Genomic DNA, 19,669 nt, shown 5'->3' with positions numbered 1-19,669 from the left:
TATCTATATTATTAATATATTATGTCATATAATAATATAAATATAAAATAATTAAATAAATATTTTTAAAGAAAGAAAGAAAGCCCTCATTCCTACACTAACTAAAATAGGACGATGGTCATGGACTACATATGCTCTTAGTTCCATCTATCCCGAGTCTACACAACTTCTCCGTTTATTCTGCTGTCTGAAGAGGCTCCAGCCTTCTCATCCCAGCTCATGTTGGGTTTTGGATGCACTTGCTGGCTATAGAGCAAGGCAGGCAAGCCCATCTCCTGTGTCCACCTCTGGCCTCACCCGAGATTTGCATATCTTGGAGGCCCTACACCAAGAAATCAGCAGCAGCCTGTAAAGGCCTGAAAATCTCAAATGCCCGATTTGACCAACCGAGGCCCGTGACGCATAGGCCAAGTCAGAGGGTTTCCATGTGGGCAGCACCGTCACACCCTCCTCGCTCCCTCACTTGCCAAACGAGGAAGGATGGGGCATTGGGAATGTGGCCAGCTGTTCCAGATGCCAGCACGAAGGTGACGTAGGAGGGGCTGAGGATGTCCTGGCCTTGTGGAAAGTGCACGGTGGCCGGGAATGAGCAACTGCTATGGTACTGTCAAGGCATGAGAATTGCTACAGCAGTGAACAGCATCGGCCAGGAGTCCTGGGGTTGTCAGAGTACTGCAGTAGAGAGGGAAGCAAGGAAGCGCTTTCTGAGCTCGGCTAATGGCTAAAGGCAGATCATCTTGTATGGTGCCTGAACAAAGAATATTCTAGAAAGAGGAGGCAGCGAGGACAAAGGCAGGGGTATGCTTTCACGGTCAGAAACGGCAAGGAGGCCTCGGGGGAGAAGAGCATGGTGGAGTGACAGACTGGAGGATGAGGCAGAGACAGGCCCCAGGCCAGTTCTGGGAAAGCTTGTGGGGTTAGGGGAAGTATCATTCCGCCAAGAGATAGGGTCCTCTCCCCTAGACTGTGGGTGCACATAGGATGATAGGAAGCACAGAGCAATGATGGCTGTCCCCCAAGGCTGGCTGGGAGCCTCCACTGTGGCTCTTCCTCAGGTTTTACTCTTTAAACCAGATGTCATGTTGTGAGGAGGCCTGGGCCACACAGAGAGGCCACGTGGAGGCAGTCTAGACCAAGGTCACACTTGCTCCCAGGCACGTAGGTAAGAAGTCCTTTGAGACGACTGAGCCAGATGACCTTGGGCTTGTCACTGAAGAAGATCCAGCTGAGCCCTGTCACCCCCAGAAGAGTGAGACATGTTAACGATGGCTTCTGATGCGGTCACCACGGGGACACATGACTGCTGGTACCCTGAGAGACAGAGGGAGTTAAGAGAACTGTACAGGGTGCTTAAAATCTGTAGAATGTCAGGTCCTCATAGGCTGGATTCTCCATTGTATCCCAGAGTCTAAACACTCAGCCTGGCAGACAAGAGACACTCAGTAGGTATTTCCAAAATTAGTTCATCAAATGGAGACAAACCGAGGGACCTTATAGGGTAATCCCTTTTGACAGTGCAACAGAAAACAGATGGCAGGGAGCTCAGTGGAAAGATTGCTGCAACAGTCCAAGCAAAAAGAACTCCTCTGTGCTCTAGCTCGTGTGTGGGCCCTGACACGTTGCTTCCCTTGGAACAAGGCCTGAACATCCAGCTTGCAGATCCAGCTAGCCTCACCTTCTAGGAGCTGGCTTCTGCTTCCACCACAGTCTTCCTTCTTCCTTTCACCCCTCTGTTGGATCCGTTCCACCCCCGGCCAGAAGCCGTCCATAGACAAGCTCTCTGCCCAGGACAGCCTGGAGTAGGCACAGTCAGCAGGGCGTGGCTTCAGAGGATACCGTGGCAGATTTGTGGGGCCTGTAGAAGGGCCAGGGCTATGCAAGTAAAAGGAGGGGGTGGTCAGGGCAGCTCAGATCTTTCTAGGCCAGGCCTGGGTCCCTCCTGAAGTTAGTACAACCCCAGATACTAGACGCTGGCTCTCAGTAAATTGACCCGTGACGTTTTCAGAATCCTTGGTCACAGGCAATGCTGCTAATGCCAAAGACAACTAAAGGGCTGGAGTGCTCCCTTAGCATGGCCAACAGTCCTTGTTTTGTGTGACAGTCAATCTCAACCATCAACTTAATAAGAGCTAGAATCACTGAGGGACTGGTGTCTGCAGCCACAAGGGGTGGGAGTAAGGGTCCCAGTCCCAGACTGTCATGACCCAGACTGTGCAGTTTGGGAACTCCTGCATCCCTTCCTTGACCCTCCTGTCCGTCTACATAACACGGAATGGATCTGCACTTTGTGCAGCCAGTTAACTCCAGAATGAGACAGTCAGGCTCCTGGTCCCAATGAATGACAGTCCAGGACTACCAATAAGCTTGGGTTGCTGTTTCTCTGCTCCCATCAGAGCCAGAGGCTTCAACACCTACATACTAAAGTGCCCCAAATACTGGCCCTGACACCCACTAGCTGTTGGACCATTAACCAGCCCTGTCAGGTGAGAAGGAGGGACGATACCTCCAGGTTCCTCAGTATATCTAGAAAATTCTATAACTGTTTGAGCTTAGTATTGATAACCAGGCAAGATCCCTCTATTTCTCTGGTCCCTCTAATGAAAACAGTAAATGTCTTCAAGCTTTGAACTGCCCAGATTTAAAAAACAAAACAAAACAAAACAAAAACCCCAAATCTCTAAATGTTCAATTTAAAAAAACTTCATGAAGACGCTGCTTTACAAAGGCAGGAGAGCTCTGGCCACACAGGAAGAGGACCTGAGATCAGATGCTTAATATCCACCTCGGTGCTGGGTCTGTAACCCTGGTACTCAGAAGGCAGAGACAGTGGGTCCCCAGGGGCAAGCAGGCTAACTAGACAAGACCCTGCCTCCTTTTATACGGTAGAGAACAACCAAGGCAGACACCCACTGTGTCAACCTCTGACCTCCACACACATAATCTGCAGAGACACACACCCCCCAACACACACACACAAAAACCAAAAACGAACTAACAGGCTCATACTATAAAACGGCAAAGGTTAAAAGTGGAAGGAAGTTTGACTGGGGTTGTAGCTCATTTGTAGAACGCTTGCTTGACATGTAAATGTGGGGTGATGTCATACAGGTGAGGCAGGTACAAGAGAGACTGAGGCCGGTCATTGGACGAGAAGGAAGGATGGGCGGGAGAAAAGTTTGAGGGAAGAGGATGATACTGGAAGAGAAAGGATGGGGGACTGGAGGAGACTGGAAGAGAAGCCGCCGAGAGAACATGGAGGCTGAGGTTAAGATTCCACGCTGCACCTTTACAGGTTGTTATGAATGTTCTTAAGGGATGAATGTGTACCAGGCTTTGTATGTTTAGGTGAGCAACTATATCTTATCAATTGGACCAAAGGTTATTGTGTTGTGTGTTCTTTCTTGTGGCGATTTGATTTTGGGAGAGCGTGTGGCGGCAGAGACACTGGTCCACCACGGAGTTGGAATGTGTGTTTCTGGCAAGATATCTAGCAGATATCTTAGGGCACTGTGGTGCCGGATCTAGTGGGGGGTAAAAGAAAACCTTTTTATATAATTTTACAACAAATTTACAAATTAACAAATTTACATGGAAAAGGCTGTAGGTTCAGTCCCCAGTACAAAACACACACACGCACACACACACACACACACACACACACACACACACACACACACACACACGGAAGGGGCAGGGCAGGGTATGGGCAAAGTTGGATGAGCGTTAACAAAGACAATGATCTCAATTCACTTCTAGATTAGGATGCATTCCAGGAAGGGGGAACACTTTCGGGAAGAACTTCGGATGGGAATTTTCATGCCTGTAACTGCATGGGAATAGCCAAATCCAAACCCAGCAACCGCGCAAGGGAACAAGCACAGATAGAAAACCGTGAACCTGGTGGGATGGGCGGGCCTCTTGTCTAGCCATTTCCCACTATGCACCTGGCGCTGCAGTCACGGCATTTAGACTACTACAGCTCATCTTCCTAAATTATAGAGGTAAGATCTGGAACCCACGGTCAGCTCCATGGATGCATGACCATACACCCCACCCAGGGAGAGTATGCACAGGAAATTTTTACTCCTGGCTTCATGTTCTGCTGACATCATACCGGGATGTTATTTTATTTTAGCCAGGGTCTCATGTAGCGTAGGTTGGCTTCAAATTCATAACGTAGTAGAGAATGATCCCGGTCTTCTGGCGTGTGGGAATTACAGGTGTGCGCCACCACACCGAGCTTTCCGTGGTGCTGAGGATCAAACCCAGGGCCCTGTGCAGGAGCCCTAAGGAACCTCACCTCCAGCTCCACCATCTTGGAATTTCAATCATTCCTGCATAAAGACCTTTACACTCTCTTTTACACATAGCTTGTCCTACCTGTACCTCAGCCCAGGCCTCTGGCTGTGCCTTCCCCTATCACTGAGCTCCATCTGGAGCTGTCAACTGTTCCACCCCTAAACGCACTCAAGTGGACGGAAGGATGAGTGTTTCGGGGCCTGGAGGAAGATTTTGCATCTCCTGCTGGCACATAGCTCTGCTCTTAGCTGCCTCTCGTAGCATTGGAAAATTCCCCGCATGCATTCGTGTGTTTTCCTGACACTTTGAAAACTGGAGCGACTAAGCCCAAACAAGGGCCAGCCTCCGTGCCACCTTTCGCTAGCTGACCGGTGAGAGTGGAACAGTCATCCCATGGTGAATTTTCTGGGGAGTTCAGAGAGAGCAAGGGAAAGCATGGGAAGAAACCACCGCACACTTGCAGTTCCTGAGGTCACACTATGCTGTGTGGCCATGAGTCCCCTTTTAGCAAGAACGGAACTTCCAATCACGGAACTTGCTTGGAACTTCCCAACAAGCCTTGGTTTGATGCCAGTGCCTTGTTGCTGCGTGGAGTGTACAGGCATGCAAAGCATGGCTACTTCCGGCTCCTAGTCCGGGTTTAAACACAACTGCGCATGCGCACATGCCCAACAGTAGACCCAGCCAAATTTCAAGTTGATATATCAGTTCCCTGTACGGGGATACTATTAATGTACAGACAAGGAAATAGTTCCAGAGAGACAAGGGGAGCCACTAAACTTATCCAGTAAGCAACGGACCGACAGATCCAGAACCAAATACCAAGTTTCAGGTTCAAAAGCTCTTGATGTGTGGTATGTATGTGCTGTGTGTGTGTACAGTGTATGTGTACATGACCATGTGTGGATGTGTGGTGTAGAGCTCTGTCTCAGTCAATTTCCACCTTATCATTTATTATTATTATTATTATTATTATTATTATTACTACTACTACTACTACTACTACTACTACTACTATTATGGCGTTTTGTGACAGGGTATCTCTGTGTATTTGAACTCAAAGATCTGCCTGCCTCTGCCTCCTGAGTCCTGGATTAAAGGTGTGCACCGCCACCACCATGCCTAGATTTCACCTTCTTGTTTGAAACAGGGTCATCCATTGAGCCTGAAGCTCACTGGCCCAGCGAGGTTGGTTGCTCACTGAGCCTCAGAGTTCCCCCTGGCTGCAGAGTGCTCCATTACAGATGCAGGCTGAACCGGGGCTGGGTGCTGGGGATTGAACACAGGGTCGCCTTGTGTGCCAAGTACTTTATCTACTGAGATATCCCCTGGGTCTTAATACCTGCACTGGATGGTTTAGGGGCCGTGGGTATCGACGAGGGGATCTGAGCGCATTGGCTGCCTCACAACAAAGCTGCTCCTCTCTGAGTTCCCAATGTCACCTTCTTTTTCTCCAATGTCCCAGGGTTGAGGCAAGGGGCCCTAGAAGTCCTTAGTGGTGGTCCAACTTCACCAGTTCTCTATGTGACGGTGGATATGTTTTTACTCTCTGGTCTGGTTTTTGTAACTGTAAAATGCAGCATGAAAATGTCTTGGGGGCCGGAGAGATGGCTCAGTGGTTAGAGCACTGCCTGCTCTTCCAGAGGTCCTGAGTTCAATTCCCAGCAACCACATGGTGGCTCACAGCCATCTGTAATGGGATCTGATGCCCTCTTCTGCTGTGTCTGAAGACAGCTACAGTGTACTCATATATAATAAATAAATAAATTTTTTTAAAACGCAGCTCTTTTGTGCTCCGTTCTTTCCAGCTGACAGGGGCAAAGGCCTCAGCTGAAGAGCAGTGTGGAGCTTTGGAAACACACAAAAGGAGCTCAGGGAAGGGAGGGAGAAACTCCTCAGGGGCCAAGGTCAACATGACCCAGGGGCCGGGAATGTGGCACAACCCGGTGAAACAGGACTTGGTAGAGGTGTGGCTGGGTTCCTTTCGAGAAGCCATTAAGCCTGGAGCAGGACAGGTGGTTCAGCCTGGCACACGGGGAGTATGAGCCTGTACGCCGCAGAAACAGTCACAGCAACAGTGCCATTGTCCTTGCCATAAATGTTAGAGGACATTGGCATAAGGAACAGGCTCTTGTCACAGATGTAGCTGATGTGGCTATAATGGCAGCTGACCCTAACACAGCCCCCCAGCGAACTGACATTAGCATTTGCCTGTGCAAGGCTCTGCTCTGAACCCCACAGTGTGGGTCCCAACCTGACCCTGGCGGATCACTTGTTTGTAATGAGGGCCATCCCTCGCATTAGGACTGTTTAACAGCATCTCTGGCCTCTGCCCAACTGGACAGAGAACATCCCTCTGTGGTGACAACCAGAATGTACCAAATGTTGCCCAGGGAACAGTCACTCAGCATTGTGAATGGGGATGCTCCCCACTCACCTGGGTCAATTCAGTCAGTCCTCACTACTTCCCGTTGCTATTATCCCATTTTGCAGATGAGAAAGTAGAGGTGCAGAACAGGAGGGTAGTTCATCCAAGGTTTCCTGCCAAACCAGGGCAGCCCAGGCATTCTGACCCCATAGACTGTAATCTCCAGCAAGGCAAGTCCCCTGTGCACCTTAGCTGCTAGGTGTGGCTTCTCTGTCATTGGCTGGATACAGCACCTGGATGGAGAGAGAATGCCACCCTCCCACACAGGCCCATCTTGGCTCTGTCAGCTGAAATCCCTGTGCCTGTCACACCTCACACCAGGCACAGGGCCGCTGGTTGGTTTGGGAGCCTCCTCCTGTCTCATAATTGTTGTTATGCAATTATGCAATGCTAAGCTGGGGCGTATGAACTGAGACAGACCCCAGTAGGGAATGCTGGGAGCACAACAGGCTATCCCAGCAAGCAACGGACAGACAGATCCAGAACCAAATACCAGGTTTCAGGCTCAAAGGCTCTTGATGTGTGGTATGTATGCATATACATGCTGTGTATGTGTACAGTGTATGTGTACATGATCATGTGTGGTGTGAAGCTCTGTCTCGGTCAATTTCCACCCTACCATTTTTTTATTATTCTTCTTTGGGGCAAGCCCTGTGGAGCCCAGGTTAGCTTAGCTAACCTCAACCAAACTGGGACACTTGAACAAGAACAGATGATTGTAGATTTTAGAAATGACTGATGGTTGAGTTCAGGATCATTTGTTATGCAGCTGACTAATACAGTTTACTGCTGAGCTGTCAAACCACTCTGCCAAGAGGGGCAGGAGCCTACGTTTTCCCACTCATACACATTCCCAGATGCCACATGCATGGCACCAGCAGTGCGTACACTTCACGGATTCCCATGGCCAACACTAATGGGTGACTCAAGTTGAAAGAAGGGCAGGAATCAGCCTCTGAGAGTGGAGACGTAGCCATCTATAGTGAACTCAGGACATAGCCATGCGCACATGGCTGGGGTAGGGAACCTGGGGTGCATGCCCTTCCATGAGCATGTCACCATGCACTGTCAGGACTCAGCCTAGGACCACGGTATGAATGGCATACCTTTGGTGTCACATCCTTATGACACAATCTGAACCTTACTGCGCAGAGCACAACCTGCACATCAGAAATGCTGTACTGCCCTCTGTGAGGCCGTGCTCATGTGGGGAGGGCAGGGGGAGTGAGAAGCTGGTTATAAAGGCTACAGATGTTCGTGTATCACCTGCCAGGCTCCTCAAAGCCCTCTAAGGCAGGAGCTTTCCTTTTAAGACAAAACAATTAAAAACAAAGTGTGACTTGACCAGTGTACTCATTCTTTGAATTATAATGGGCTCTCTGGGCTGAGGATGTAGCTCGAGCAGAATGTTTGCCTATCCTGTACAAGGCCTGGACACACACGCATGAATGCACACACACACACACACACACACACACACACACACACACCCCAAACACATGCACACAGATGCACACACGCACACACATACATGAATTCACACAGAAACACATATGCATATACACACATGCACACATGCAACACACAATGCAACAAACATACATGCACACAAATGCACATGTGCACACACATACATGAGTTCACAAAGAGACACACACATGCATACACACACATATGCACACATGCAACACACATGCACACATGCAACACACAATGCAACAAACATACATGCACACAAATGCACATATGCACACACATGAATTCACACAGAAACAAACACATGCATACACACGCATTCACACACATGCAACACACATGCACACATGCAACACACAATGCAACAAACACATATCACACAAATGCACATGCACACACACATACATGAATACACACAGAGACACATATGCATATACACGCACACGCACACACACACACACACACAGCATTCATCTGTCTCTGCCTGTGTCTTCTATTCCTTCACACAGGAAGCCAGATGGAACCTTCTTTTCTTAAACTGCTCTTGTTGGATACCTTGTGACAAGGAAAAGGAGCTCCCATGGCATGGAGGTGTGTTCAGGACACCCTGGAAGCAGGAACCCATTACCTCGCTGTAACCCTGTGAGCGCTCAGTGCACACGGAAGCTTCCAGACGAGAAAGCAGCACCACAGTGGATGAAAACTAGGTGCCAGATTCAGAAGACGCCATGTGTGAAACGTAAAATGACCATCCGTTAGTATTTCATAGTGGTTACGTGCGAAAATATTCTGGAAATACCAGGCGAAAGATGTATCAACCACACGAAGCAGACACCACACCCAAATCCCACCAAAGTCTTCCCTGTGTCCTGATGTGTTGTCACCTTGATGGCCCGACCAACCCACAGGGCCCTGGGGGTTACGGCTATCTTTAGGGAAGGAGGTTAAGGAGAACTTTTAAAATCTCTGAGAGGAACTGGAGGTGGTTCTGTGAGTAGCGTGATTGCAGTACAAGCACGAGGACCTGAGTGTGGGTCTCCAGAAGCCAGGAAAAGCCCCAAATGGTATACACACTGGAACCCTAGCATTGGATCAGGGGACATGGAAAGACAGACCCCCAGACTTGCTGACCAGATAAGCTAGCCATACAGTTCACGGTAGAACCCAAGAGAGGAAGACACCTGATGCTAACTTCTGGCATTCACACATGAACACGTATGTGCAATTACACACAGGAAACACATGCACACGCAAACCCCACCCATGCTCAGTTTTTCGTTTGTTATTTTTTTTTTTTGGTTCTTTTTTTTTGGAGCTGGGGACCGAACCCAGGGCCTTGTGCTTCCTAGGTAAGCGCTCTAACCACTGAGCTAAATCCCCAGCCCCATGTTTGTTGTTTTTGAAGAAAAACAATCTCCACGATTTGTAGGTTTTCTCTCCAAACAGTGGCATGCTTGTAGATGACCAACACTGAAGGTCTTCCCGGCTCTTAGATCTTGCAGGGGCCACCCTTGTTTCCAAAACACCCCCTCTATGAAGCAGCCGGAAACCAGTGTCGCACCGGCTGCTTACCTTGAGGGCTTGGCTCTTACCTTGCTTCATTGTAGGATTCTTACCTTTCACCGTTTCCCTGGGATATTCAAGGGCTTAAGAGGCAGACTGTCAGGGCTGGGAGGTGGCTCGAGGGATAAAGTGCAACCTGAGGACCTGAGTTTGGAGCCCCAGCACCGACCAGAAAACCAGGTGTGGTAATGTGTGTCTTTATACTTGGCTGAGGATGGGAGGATCCCAGAGGCTTGGAGGCTCTCAGTCTAGCTAAAGTGGTGAGCTTAATTTAGTGAAAGACACTGTGCTAAAAAAAAAATAATAATAAGGGGCTGGGGATTTAGCTCAGTGGTAGAGCACTTGCCTAGCAAGCGCAAGGCCCTGGGTTCGGTCCTCAGCTCCGAAAAAAAAAAAAAAATAAGGCAGAGAGGGATACAAGAAAAACCTCAAGCGAAACTCTAACTCCACACCCAGATGCACAGGCAGGCACGCACACACACACACACACACACACACACACACACACACCTCAGAGAGGTATATGCATGCACACACATATACCACACATACATACACATGCATATACCACACACACACAAATGCATATATACACACACAAATGCATACACACACACCTCAGAGAGGTATATTCATGCACACACATATACCACACAGATACACATGCATATACCACACACACACAAAAATGCATATATACACACACAAATGCATACACACACACCTCAGAGAGGTATACGCATGCACACACATATACCACACATACATACACATGCATATACCACACACACACACAAATGCATATATACACACACAAATGCATACACACACACCTCAGAGAGGTATACGCATGCACACACATATACCACACACACATACACATGCATATACCACAACACACAAAAATGCATATATACGGGGTTGGGGATTTAGCTCAGTGGTAGAGCGCTTGCCTAGCAAGTGCAAGGCCCTGGGTTCCATCCTCAGCTCCGAAAAAAAAAAAGCATATATACACACACAAATGCATACACACACACACACACACACCTCAGAGAGGTATACGCATGCACACACATATACCACACACACATACACATGCATATACCACACTCATACCTCAGAGAGGTATATTCATGCACACACATATACCACACACACAAAAATGCATATATACACACACAAATGCACACACACACACACACACACACACTAAGCAAATAAATGTAATAAAAAACTAGATGACAATGCCTTATCTAATTTAGACAGAGTTTCCAGAAATAAAATATCAATAGGCTAGGAAAGTTGATATATTCCGCTCACTTTGGTAATGAGGCATCAGTGCTCTCTTTGAAAGGATGCAGAACCCCCAATGGGCAGGAAAACGTACGTTCGAACTGGTGAAATATTTCACCCACCAGAATGACAAACAGCCGAGGAAATCCTCAGACCTGGCGTGAGTGTGAGTCGCAGCAAAGGCGGTCCAGTCTCACACTGCATGAGCAGCTGCTGAGGTGTTGACAGAGTCACGGGTGCCTGAGGAAAGGTGTGTAAACAGGGTCCACACTGCAGGCAGGAGGAAAATCCCAGAGCACTGGTGGGCAGCACCCTGCAGACCAGCCTACAGCCTTGGTGCCTCTCCCTCTGGGTCCCACAGTGGAGATCCGAGAAGATGGTCGTGTGGATGACAGCTACTCTCAGAGTGGCACAGATCTGAGTATCAATGGGTGGGCTTGGAGAAGAGGGGCTGTCAGAAGGAGGGTGTGGATTCATAACTCTAAAGGAAACTATCTAATGTTGCAGGAAACCATGGGTGCTGGATCTGCTGTTCCCATGGCAACAGGCCTCCAAGCATGCTCCCTTTGACCGCTGATGGCTGAGGTGCATCATTCACTGCGTCAGTTGCTGTGCCGAGCATAGACTCCGTTTTACCCTCACAGGGAGCCCATGTAGGCACTGCTGCTCACAACCATTTAAAGCTGAGGAAAATTAGGCTCCAAGGGGTTGAGCCATCTCCCTCAGAGGCCCACAGCCAGCAAGTGATGAAGGCACAGAGATACAGGTTGACCTTGTCACTCCCACTGTGCTCTTGTGAGTCACTCTGATCTTGCATCTGCAGACATAGGTAACTGAAGTATGAGTTGAGGATGTTAAGGGTGATTTGGCTCATGAGCTACTTGGGTGTCGCCAGCCAGGTTACCTAGCTATAATTGATGGAGAGAATCTGACAGTCACTCTAGGATCAAAATGGATCTTCCTGCCTCTCGGCTCCAGCTTGGAAACTCTGCCAGGGACTGAGTATGAGAAAAGCTGCTCAACCTATGGGCAGCGATCTTAGAGAGGCAAAGATGGGGCTGGAGATCCAGCTCAGTTGGTAGAAAGCTTGCCCTGAGAGCACTATCAGACTGCAAACACCGCCAAAATGGTGTACTGCTGTGCACGCCTGTAATCCCAGTGCTCTGAGGCAGGAGGATTACAATTCAAGGTTGTCTTTACCTACATTCTGAGTTTAGGTCAGCCTGGATGGCATAAGACACTGTCTCAAAAGACAGACAGGCAGACAGACAGGCAGTGCGCACACATACACACACACACACACACACACACACACACACACACACACACACACACACAAATGCACTGCAAGTATATTTGGATTCAATTAACAAAAACTAAATATTACAATAACTTAATGTCAAGAATGCCTTTAATCCTAGCATTCTAGAGGCAGAGGCAAGCAAGCAGGTCTACAGAGTGAGTTCCAGAATACCCACAGCTACATAGCGAGACCTTGTCCTTAAAATAAGGGCTGGAGAGATGGCTCAGAGGTTAAGAGCACTGACTGCTCTTCCTGAGGTCCTGAGTTCAAATCGTAGCAACCACATGGTGGCTCACAACCATCTGTAAAGAGATCCGATGCCCTCTTCTGGTGTGTCTGGAGACAGCTACAGTGTACTTATATATAATAAATGAATAAATCTTTAAAAAGTAATAATAATAATGGGAAGGAGGTGGTACAGAGGGTAGAGGAGCTGGCTGTGCGAGCCTCACGACTTAAGTTTGATTCCCAGGACCCTCATAAACATGGAAAGACAGAACCGACTGCACAAAGTTTTCCTTTCCGTCCACATGTGCTCTGGTAAATAGCACATGGCATTAGAAAAACAAACAGACAAACAAAAATGACCCTTACTGAAATAAAAGTTTAAAAACAAGAATGCCAAGACATATTTCAATATCCTCAGAGTTTACATTTCAAGGTCAGTGATCCCTGTGGAGGGAGTTTGTCACAGGGAGAAATCTCCCAAGGTACAGCATCTCAGGACACCTTACCGCAGCACCCCAAAGAAAACAAGAGCCAGAAAAGGACCCCAAATTCCACTCAGAGGAGGCCACTAAACAAGGCACAAGAGGAGCAGCCAGGCAGCTATGGAGAGGCGGTCGACCTGTCATCAGGTAGAAAGGCTGTTCACTGGTAAACGGCACCATACACCAGGGATTATGTGCACGTGTGTAAACAAATACATGCAGCCAGATCATGAAAGGATCATCTGTAATGTCTTAGCTACGTAATGAAGAGCTTCCCGCAATGGTGGTAAACTGGCAAAAGCAACTTAAAGGGGTTGGGGATTTAGCTCAGTGGTAGAGAAAGTGCAAGGCCCTGGGTTTGATCCTCAGCTCTGGGGAAAAAAAAAGCAACTTAAGGATGGAAGTCTTTCCTTTGGCTCAGGGTGGGAGAATGTGGTCCATTCTGGCACTTGGTTACATTGTATCTGTGGCCAGAAGTGGAGTGATGGATACTGTGTCTTTTTTAAAACTTTTGTCTGTCTATCTGTCTGTCTGTCTATCTATCTATCTATCTATCTATCTATCTATCTATCCTTCTATCTATTTATCTATCTATGCACTTTGTTACATTGTATCTGTGGCTAGGAAGTGGAGTGATGGATACTGTGTCTTTTTTTAAATTTTTGTCTGTCTGTCTATCTATCTATCTATCTATCTATCTATCTATCTATCTATCTATCTATCTATCTTGTGACAGGGTCTCACTATGTAACTCTGACTGACCTGGAACTCTCTATGGAGACCAGACTGGCCTTGAATTCCCAGAGATCTCCCTGCCTCTACATCCCGAGTGCTGGAGTTAAAGGTTATGTGCCCAAGACCAAGTTTCTTCTTGATGTTTTCTAGGGAATAGTGCCTGCCTCCCTTGAGGGTAGGTCTTCATCCCTACTCAAGACAGCCCCTCTGAGGCATGCCTAGTTAGAGGAATGGAATCTAAACAATCCCTTATAGTGGTGATGGGGTTTTATCTCCTAGTAATAACAGATCCCATCACCATGACAACACGAACCATCACATAGACATTCTACATATACCTTTACATAGAAATATACATATGTGTATTTACCAAGCATAACATCCTACAGGATGTGCACTAAACCATTCTTGGTGACTGTCCCTGTGGGTTGGAGGTGGGAAAGACAGGTGAAATTTGCTTCTAATTTTTTTTTTCACAGTTAACACTGCTTTCTCATGGCAGTCGTAGGTACAAGTCAATAAACACTGGTACCCAAAGAGGTCAAAATTACTCAGCACGTCCTTGGTCCACATAGAGCTGGGTGAACGGATGATGTGATGACTAGGACCACAGAAGTGGATACTGCTTTTAGAACTGCAGAAGTGCATCCTGCTTTTGGGAAATGAAGCCACGGGCACAGACATACAGCATATGCTGTCCCCACCATGAAACTATGGAAGTTCTCTACCAGAGGGCACTGGCCGCCTGTCCTTCAGATACACTGGCTTATGCTATCAGATAGCTTGTGTTGCCCTGATTTTGAAGTGTTGATGCTCTCACAAAATCTAGGCAAGAGTCAGCAGATGCTATACAGCATCTTGGCTCAGTCACTGCTCACCAACCGTGATGAGTGGCTTCCAGGAGCAAAGACACCACATGGCTGTGGCCAGCGAGATGGCTCGGCTGGTAAAGACGCTTGCCACTAAACCTGACAACCCGGGTTCCATCTCTAGGTCTCACAGAGTGGGAGCAGAAAGCCAGCTCATGGCAAACTGTCCTCTGACAACCCCCACACACATACACACACAAGTAAGTAAGTGTAAATATTTGCTAGTTTCCACGTGGGAAATGGAACTTCCTTTGCGATTTGGGGTAGCTAACAAAATATATTTCTATGGAGGAGTAGAAAGAGATCCTACCAAAGCCACCTTCATAGGTGGGACTTTAAGGCTCCTCCCAAGATCAACACTGTAATGTTGTACGGTTTTTAAGATTCTGTGCCTTGGCCCTGTTCACTTTGTAGAAAGTCCTACTAGAAGGACTACTGACTTGACGCATGCTGATGCGAACCTTTCTGTCTTCCTCCCAGACTACCTGTTTGGACTTCCACCTCCCTGCCCACCAGCAGTGAGATTTAATTCATCGAATGACTATTTCCCTAACAGAATGACTATTTCCCTAACAGGTCTGAGGGGCCAGCCCTAGACTGCCACATTCAGACACGTAGATGAGGGGAGCCATGCTGGATAGAATGTGACCTGAAGGTGGTTGTGGTCTCACTGGAATTTTCTGGATAAATAAATGATTGAGTGAACGCCTGGTGAGAGGAATAGTCTCGGTGCTGGGAGACTTGACGTGGTGACTTGTGGACGGTATGTAATGGCTAGCCTAGAGGGATGCAGCCACAACCATCCCCGGGAAGTGGTTTTCAGTTGGGGGACAATGAACTCCATTCTCAACAGAGAAAGAGAATCTGCTGCTCATCGTTGATGGTTGAAGTTCACTGTAAAGTGCCCGCTGATCATATACTTAATATCACCTTGATGAACAAAACTATCCATATATTGCACACAGGAGGACATGTTTTGGGTGGTAATTTATTATTTTTCAGTTTTATTTGTGTGTATGAGTGTGTGTGTGTGTGTGTGTGGTGTGTCTGTGTATGGGTGTGTGTGTGTGTATGTAGTGTGTATGAGTGTGTGTGGTATGTGTGTGTGCCTATGTGTGTATGTGGGTGTGTGTGATATATGTGTGTCTATGTGTATATATGGGTGTGTGTGGTATGTGCATATCTATGTGTGTATATGGGTGTGTGTGCATGTATGTGTGTATGAGTGTGTGTGTGTGTGATGTGTGTGTGTCTGTGTATATATATGGGTGTATGTGTGTGTTTGTGCATATGGGTGTGTGTGTGTGTGTGTGTGTGTATGGGTGTATGTGTGTGTGTGTGTATGTGTATGTGTGTGGTGTGTGTGCATGGGTGTGCTCACCTGCACAGGCCAAAAGTGGCCTTTTGTATCAGGTTTCTGCCTCCACGTCCTGCACCTGATATTCTTGAGACTGAGCCTCTTGCTGGGTCTGCAGCTCCCAGTTTCAGACAGACCAGCTGGCTGGCTGATGAGTTTGGGATCCACCTGGCTTTACACAGCTCTGGGGTTAGAAGCGCACAGCACTGTTCCTGGCTTTTACCTGCATGGATCTGAACTGAGGTCCTCATGTTTGCACAGCGAGCGCTTCACCCACTAAGCCATCTCTTCAGGCCCCTTTACTGGATTTTCTTTAAACACTTAAAAAACTATGACAGTGCTGGGCATGTGTGACCTCAGCACTGGGGAGGCTGATGCAGGAGGACTGAAAATTCGAAGCACGCTCAGGCTCCGTGTAGTAAGAGGGCGTCTCGAAGATGATACAAATAAAACTGAAGACGATGCTTACATAACCCTGTTGTCTGGGAAGCCGCCGTTCTGAAAGCGAGCACGCCGCTCTTGTTCCTCTCGTATTGTTGTAAGTAAACAAAGGGGATACTATGAAATTTCACACTCTTAAAGGATCGTTCATTCGTTCATCCAGCCATAATCACCGAAGCACATTCAGCGGCCAGACGTTCTCACAGTTGGATCAGGATTAACAGACTCAGGAGATTAAGGCCGGGGTGGGAGAAAGAAGAGCCACCTTAGTAGACAGGCTGTTAGGTAGGTTGGTAGAGATTGTAGGTAGGTCGATAGAGGGATGGACAGACAGATGGGTTGGACAGATAGATGGCTAGTGATAGAATGATTGTATAATAGATACACAGAATAATGGGGGCCCCTCGTTCAATGTTCACATTTGGTCCCCAGAAATCGTGACTATGCTCTGGCGAGGTGGCCATGGGAGGAGACTTTACAGACATGGCTGTGATTGGTCAGGCCCTCAAGATGAGGGAGAGCCCGGATCATCTGAGTGGGCACAAGGCCATCACTGATGTCACCCTGTTAGTGGCAGAGGCAGACAGGAGAGGCCATGGGGACAGAAGGGAAGATCACGGCCAAGAGTAGAAGGTGCCCGATGGTAGCATTGCAGATGGAGGAAGGCTGTGAGCCAAGTAACATGTGGGTCCTTAGAGTCTGGGAAAGGAAGCCAGGTCTCCAAGAGCCTGAGGGTGGAGAGAGAGTCGTTGGTTTGGGGACGCCCAGCACACTGGACTCAAAGACAGTAACTGTTGCCTCACATCTCTGAACAGCAGTAGCAGGGAGCCAACCCATCTGACAGACTGACCGGGGGCAAAGTGGACAGACAGACAGGTTTCACCTGTTGAGCCCATTTCCCTCTGACGGGACAGAGCCCCCACACTTCCCCCACAGGCGCTCAAGGACTGTGCTATGTGGCACAAAGATCTATCTGTATGTGTACCACTCCCAGCCAGAACCCTAAGCTCGCCCCATCTGAGAGGACCAACCCTGCTTCCTGAATCTCATCCTGGGGAAGGGCCACATCCAGCCTCCAGCCAAATGTGTCTTCAAGCCAAAATGTGTGTGGCAGGAGCTGTCACACCTGTAAATTATCCATCCAAGAATGGATTTTGCCCAGGCTAGTCCCCAGCATCACTTAGAATCGCTAAGAACCAGGACTAGCCTAAAGGTGTTCTTGCCTCACAGAACTGTTGTGAAGACTGAAGTGACACCTGTTCCCGACACACAGCAGATCCAATCCTCCCTCCACCACCCTTGACACCGGTACCTGCAGCCCAGGTGGGCCCATCGCCCTGGTTGCCTGGAGATGCGGGCTCGTGGGATCCGGGGACAGGGTGAGGCCAGGGGCAGCAGAGCCAGCCCCTCCATCTGGGCAGCAGGGAGAAGGGACGGCTCTGTCATGGACAGGCACACACAGCTACTAATGCTACCTCTGGGACAGAATGAATCACGGTGAGAGCCGGAGGAAGGTGGCAGGGCCTGTGGCACACCCTTCCAAGACACCCCCATATTGAGGTGGGGCTGACTCAGCCAGCACCGCCTACAGGCAGGTATGTGTGAGCACACACTTCTTGGCCCCTAGCCAAAACAGAAATGACACAAAAAAGAAGCAGACATAAATTAAGCATGTTACATATGCCTATAATTCCAGAAGTTAGACGGTAGTGAAAGAGTATGGTGAATTCAAGGTCAGCCTGGGCTGACCTTGAGATGGCTTAGCAGTTAAGAACGCTGGTTGTTCTTCCAGAGGCCTGAGTTTCGATTCCCCCGGCACCTGCACAGCAGCTCACCGACCATCTGTAATCTCCAGTTTCAGGAGATTCAATGTCCTCTTCCGGCCCATGTGGGCTTTATATGCAAATAGTACAGGCATATATGCAGGCAAAATATCCATACACTTTTTTTTCTAAATCTAAAAGAAAAAGAAAGATTAAAAACCAATCGACAGGGGTTGGGGATTTAGCTCAGTGGTAGAGCGCTTGCCTAGCAAGCGCAAGGCCCTGGGTTCGGTCCTCAGCTCCGAAACAAAAACAAAAACAAAACGATCGACAGCTCAAACACATTTGCACCAGACATAAAACATTCTATTGGTGTGGGCGGTCTCAGCTCCCGCAACTTTCCCAATTTCAAAACCAAACCAAACGGAACGAATAAAGCTAGTGACTGGTGGTGGCCTGAGGCTTCTCCTTGGCTTAGTCCCTTCCCATAAGCCTCTGGGAGCTGTGGCTTCCTCCTCTGGGAAATGGAGGTGGCAGTTGCCAAGATACAGAAAACAAGCAGGCGGACTGTACCAAGGGCGGTGGGACCGAGGGAGCAGAGGAAGCAGCACCCAGGAGCGGCAGAACCAGAGGTTCCCCGGGGCCTCCTGGGAACCAGCAATAGAACTGAAAGGTGAAACAACAACTGGACAAAAAGGCTGAAGGGGAGGAACTGGGGACTTAACTCCCTGCCTAGCTGGCTAGGAACAGCCACAGGAGAGCTTCTGGGCATGTGGGCAGGGGTGGAAAGGAGTTCCTGCAGGGGGTGTAGATGTGCACCTCTGGGTCTTCTGAGGATCATGAGCCCCTCCTCTCTGACCAGACCACACAGCCTCCTCACACGGAGACCTGGCTCTCTCGGCCAGTGACCTCCTCCGAAGCATATTTACCTTCAAAGAGAGAGGTCCCAGGCACTGCCCAGTCGGGAAACCAAATACACAAGGAATCAAGAAATGGAGTCAAAGAAACTGGAAATATGGTCCTATAGGAGCCCCAGACCTAGAACTATGCATGGTCCTACATCATGAAAAAGGGGACCACGGGAGCTCGAATTTAAAGGCGGCCCTCGCTGGTTCAGTCACACCACGCAAAGGAACAACTAACCACCTTCCCAGCACTCCTTCCTCAGAAGGAGACAAAAGAACCACACATCGGGGCTGGGGATTTAGCTCAGTGGTAGAGCGCTTACCTAGGAAGCGCAAGGCCCAGGGTTCGGTCCCCAGCTCCGAAAAAAAAAGAACCAAAAAAAAAAAAAAAAAAAAGAACCACACATCCCAGGAAGCGGGAGGAGGTTGGGTCGGAAGCTCCTGTCTATAAAGTGAATCTGCGTGGAGGACAGGCATGAGGCTGGCGCTTGGAGCTTTGTGTGAGGAACACAGTAGGTGCTTAATGA

At 48.5% G+C, this 19,669-nt stretch overlaps 1 protein-coding gene across 1 annotated transcript in view; it reads right to left on the bottom strand.

The window, feature by feature from the left end:
- The window catches only part of Arhgap40 (Rho GTPase activating protein 40), a 40,769-nt gene extending 22,806 nt beyond the window's left edge, over positions 1–17,963 (bottom strand). Inside the window, exons 1-2 of the mRNA NM_001398688.1 lie at positions 17,787–17,963; positions 1,676–1,872 (exon numbers count right to left, since the gene is read on the bottom strand). Of these exons, the coding sequence (NP_001385617.1) occupies positions 1,676–1,872; positions 17,787–17,920 (331 nt within the window). The 5' untranslated portion in view covers positions 17,921–17,963. The remainder of the gene's footprint in view (positions 1–1,675; positions 1,873–17,786) is intronic.
- Positions 17,964–19,669: the final 1,706 nt, after the last annotated feature.

Source organism: Rattus norvegicus, chromosome 3, assembly GCF_036323735.1.
Source record: "Rattus norvegicus strain BN/NHsdMcwi chromosome 3, GRCr8, whole genome shotgun sequence".
Lineage (NCBI taxonomy): Eukaryota > Metazoa > Chordata > Mammalia > Rodentia > Muridae > Rattus > Rattus norvegicus.
This window is presented reverse-complemented; position numbering and strand designations above follow the sequence as displayed.